The sequence below is a fragment of the Dreissena polymorpha genome, chromosome 1 (genome assembly GCF_020536995.1).
Source record: "Dreissena polymorpha isolate Duluth1 chromosome 1, UMN_Dpol_1.0, whole genome shotgun sequence".
NCBI lineage: Eukaryota > Metazoa > Mollusca > Bivalvia > Myida > Dreissenidae > Dreissena > Dreissena polymorpha.
The window spans coordinates 82,741,690-82,745,028 of record NC_068355.1 but is presented as its reverse complement, the minus strand read 5'-3'; the positions used below and the strand labels follow the sequence as shown (position 1 = coordinate 82,745,028).

Below are 3,339 nucleotides of genomic sequence, written 5' to 3'. Positions count from 1 at the left end.
GTCACAAAAAGCGGCGGTATTAATCCGATTGCGAATGTTTTATACGCATAACATGGATCAACAGATGTTTACAGATTTATATTACTTCCCACTGTTCAGACAAGTCGTTTTCTGCTTCGTGGATGTAAATACCTGTACATTATAATTTATCACCTATCAACACGAAAATAAAGATTTTGATACCAATTTGGTTGCCGTCATGCAAGTTCTATTTAAAACAATTGGCACATTCCGATTTAATTAAGTACGGAGTATGCATGGACGCAGAAACAATGCATCGATAAATTAATTATAATTTAATACGTATATGCATTTAATTAATCTCTCTGATTTACGTGTTTATGTTTATACATGTGTATATGTTTTAACGTATGAGTAAGTAACTACACTCATAGTGTCACAATAATTTATTCAACCGTTGGTGCACTTTTCATTATACAGATACAACAAAATTCATAAGGTAAACAATATGGTTTACAAGGTGGCGTTCGCTGAAATAATGTCATCGTTTCGCCACATTGTTTTCATACAGGTACGCATTCGTGCAATAATAAAATTAGGAATAGCCCATCAAACCTTTATTAAACCGTGATTCATAAAATGGTTAACAACAATACAGCATGGTGTTTTCTTTCGTTTACTATGACATCTGTGTATTGTACACGGTTCAGTCATGTACAATTGAGTTAGCAAAGAATGTTCATATGTATGTCGTTTTCGCTTAATTTTGCTCCGGGCATACTACGGTTCCTTGTTTAAACTGCATCAACAGCTGCCGGGACTCTGGACTGATTTGACTCGACTCCCGCACCCAAGATGAACAGGAATTGATTTCCATGCGCTGCTTTTCTTTATTGACACTCCCTGTTCAAATAATAATTATTTAAAAAAAATATAATAATAATAATAATTATACTAATTATAATTCACCTTTTAGTTATAATAATAGTCATAATAATAATAATACAAATAATAATACTCCTTATAGTAATAATAATAATAATAATAGTAATAATAATAATAATAATGATTATAATAATAATAACAATAATAATACTTATTATTATCATTATTACTATTATTATTGTTATAATCATAATTGTACTAATAATAATAATAATAATAATAATAATAATAATAATAATAATAATAATTTAACTAATAAAAAGAGTGACCTTGACCTTTGACCTAGTGACCCAAAATGGGTGTGGCGTGTAGAACTCATCAAGGTGCAGCTACATATAATATTATGAAGTTTCAATGTTGTAGGTGGAAGCACTTTTATTTTAGAACCAATGTTAAAACGGTAAACAAAATGTTAAGGTTTTACGCGACTCGGAAGGCGGACGACACGACGAACTGGCTATGACAATACTTCGGGTTTTCGCCGAAAACAGCCGAGCTAATAATAATAACTATATATAATAATAACTATTATTATAATAATTAATAAGATAATAATATAATGAAAATATCAAGGACATAGCATAATAATCACAACTGACAATATCTTAGATAATTCAACACAGACAAACACCGTCGAAATAAATTAACGTGATGTTTGTGTATAATGAATATTAAAGCATTCACCGCGCTATACCGATCATTCTCTAATGATTCGCAAATATATTTAAACGTTTTTCATCGTGATATCTAAATAGTGCTTAGGGCATGCAATAAGCAATTCTCGTGCATTGTTGTACCTGACAGGATGTACGTCTTTCCCCTTTTTAAAAAGACACCGCACGATGCGGTACTCTCACTTGTGTATACTCTCGCTTTGTTCGCCGCAGATACATCAGATCGGAAATTGAACTGAAACAAACTGACATGCATTTAAAAGTTGAAATATAAAATGCGGTTTAACAACGTCCGCATTGATGCAGAAATGTGTAACGAGATATAAACAAAACAACACATTTAGCTTGTATCTTGTAATGCCTTCCCATGTTCTTTAATTTTGTTTGTGAGAATAACGAAAATGATTCAATTCCAAAAAAAAATCGGTATGTGAAGATATACTTTTTGTTTTACCAGTAATTGATAATGATTGCATTTCGAAAAGTTTTTAAAAACTATGCTTTGAACATAAATAAAATCTCAATTTTTCGTTCGAGACCACGAGTATATGACCAGATTAAGACATGCACACTCGTTTTGCGAAAAATATGTTTGCGTTTGTATTCTGGAATCCAACGGTCACAATATTGCTTATTAACTTAATAAACCATAAATGATATATTTACTGTACCTTAATATGATAGTGTATTACCTTGTATGTATTAACATAAGATGGTTGGTTAATCGAATAGTAAAAACCGTCAAAATCGTTGGGAACCGCAGGATTTCGAAGTTTACTTGTCACTTTGGTCTTGATTACTGAAATAAATTATACTTATTAAATTATTATCTAAATGAATGATCGGTAGAAAACTTTTTACAAAATAATTAATAAATTAATGAACTAATACCAAAACATTTAATTTAATATATATATATATATATATATATATATATATATATATATATATATATATATATATATATATATATATATACATCAGTGTGACCACGTGTTTCAGTATGTCAATTTATATAAGATTATCTACACAATAGTATGACCATCACATGTCAATATATAAGTATGCAATAATAAGCATACTTACTGAAATCTGATCCACAGCCCAGATCCAAATCGGGCCTTACAGCGCATTTACAACATTCACACAGACCTAAAACACTTACAAACAGAACACTAATCACTAATGATTTCATTTTCGAGAAATAGCTTTCAACGTTTACTCCTTTCAATATGTTGTTTGCAAATGAATGCGTAATACTCCCAGTGAAAATACATCACACTATTCAAGTAGGATCAGTATCTGATCGGTTAGGTAACCACTCCCAGTTTACACGGATGTAAACACGGATGTAAGCTTGTTGACAAACTCACGTCTCTGTCGCTGTCCTGTTGTGGTTTTTAGCATAGGTGCGTTTACGCACCTATGCTTATGGTATATACCACATTTCAAAAATCCACATCGATTGGTTACCCTTTATGAAGCCTTACCTGATCAAAAATCAGACGAAATATCTATTTAATTTAGTATATGGTCATTCTTACAATTTTTTTTTGGAAACGTTTTTCTAACGTTTTCTTCCAAGAATATTGCTGACACCGTTTTTAGTGAATTTTTCTAAGACCGTTTTATGTCAAAAAATCTTCTTATAACCTAAAACAAATTTCGTTCGTAAAACAATTCTATCTGCACTATAAATCTCAATCTCCTACGCAGTGGCCTCCCTTATACTAGAAGTTACTGACCGGGCGAAGCAAGG

At 31.1% G+C, this 3,339-nt stretch overlaps 1 protein-coding gene across 1 annotated transcript; it reads right to left on the bottom strand.

Moving 5' to 3' along the window:
* Nucleotides 1–392: 392 nt before the first annotated feature.
* On the bottom strand, nucleotides 393–3,019 carry LOC127838238 (uncharacterized). Its single transcript, XM_052365857.1, has 4 exons — nucleotides 2,667–3,019; nucleotides 2,273–2,379; nucleotides 1,704–1,815; nucleotides 393–864 (listed from the first exon to the last, which is right to left on the bottom strand). Exons 1-4 carry the CDS (start codon nucleotides 2,773–2,775, stop codon nucleotides 722–724), a joined length of 471 nt encoding a protein of 156 aa, XP_052221817.1. The 5' UTR covers nucleotides 2,776–3,019; the 3' UTR covers nucleotides 393–721.
* Between the last annotated feature and the right edge of the window lie 320 nt (nucleotides 3,020–3,339).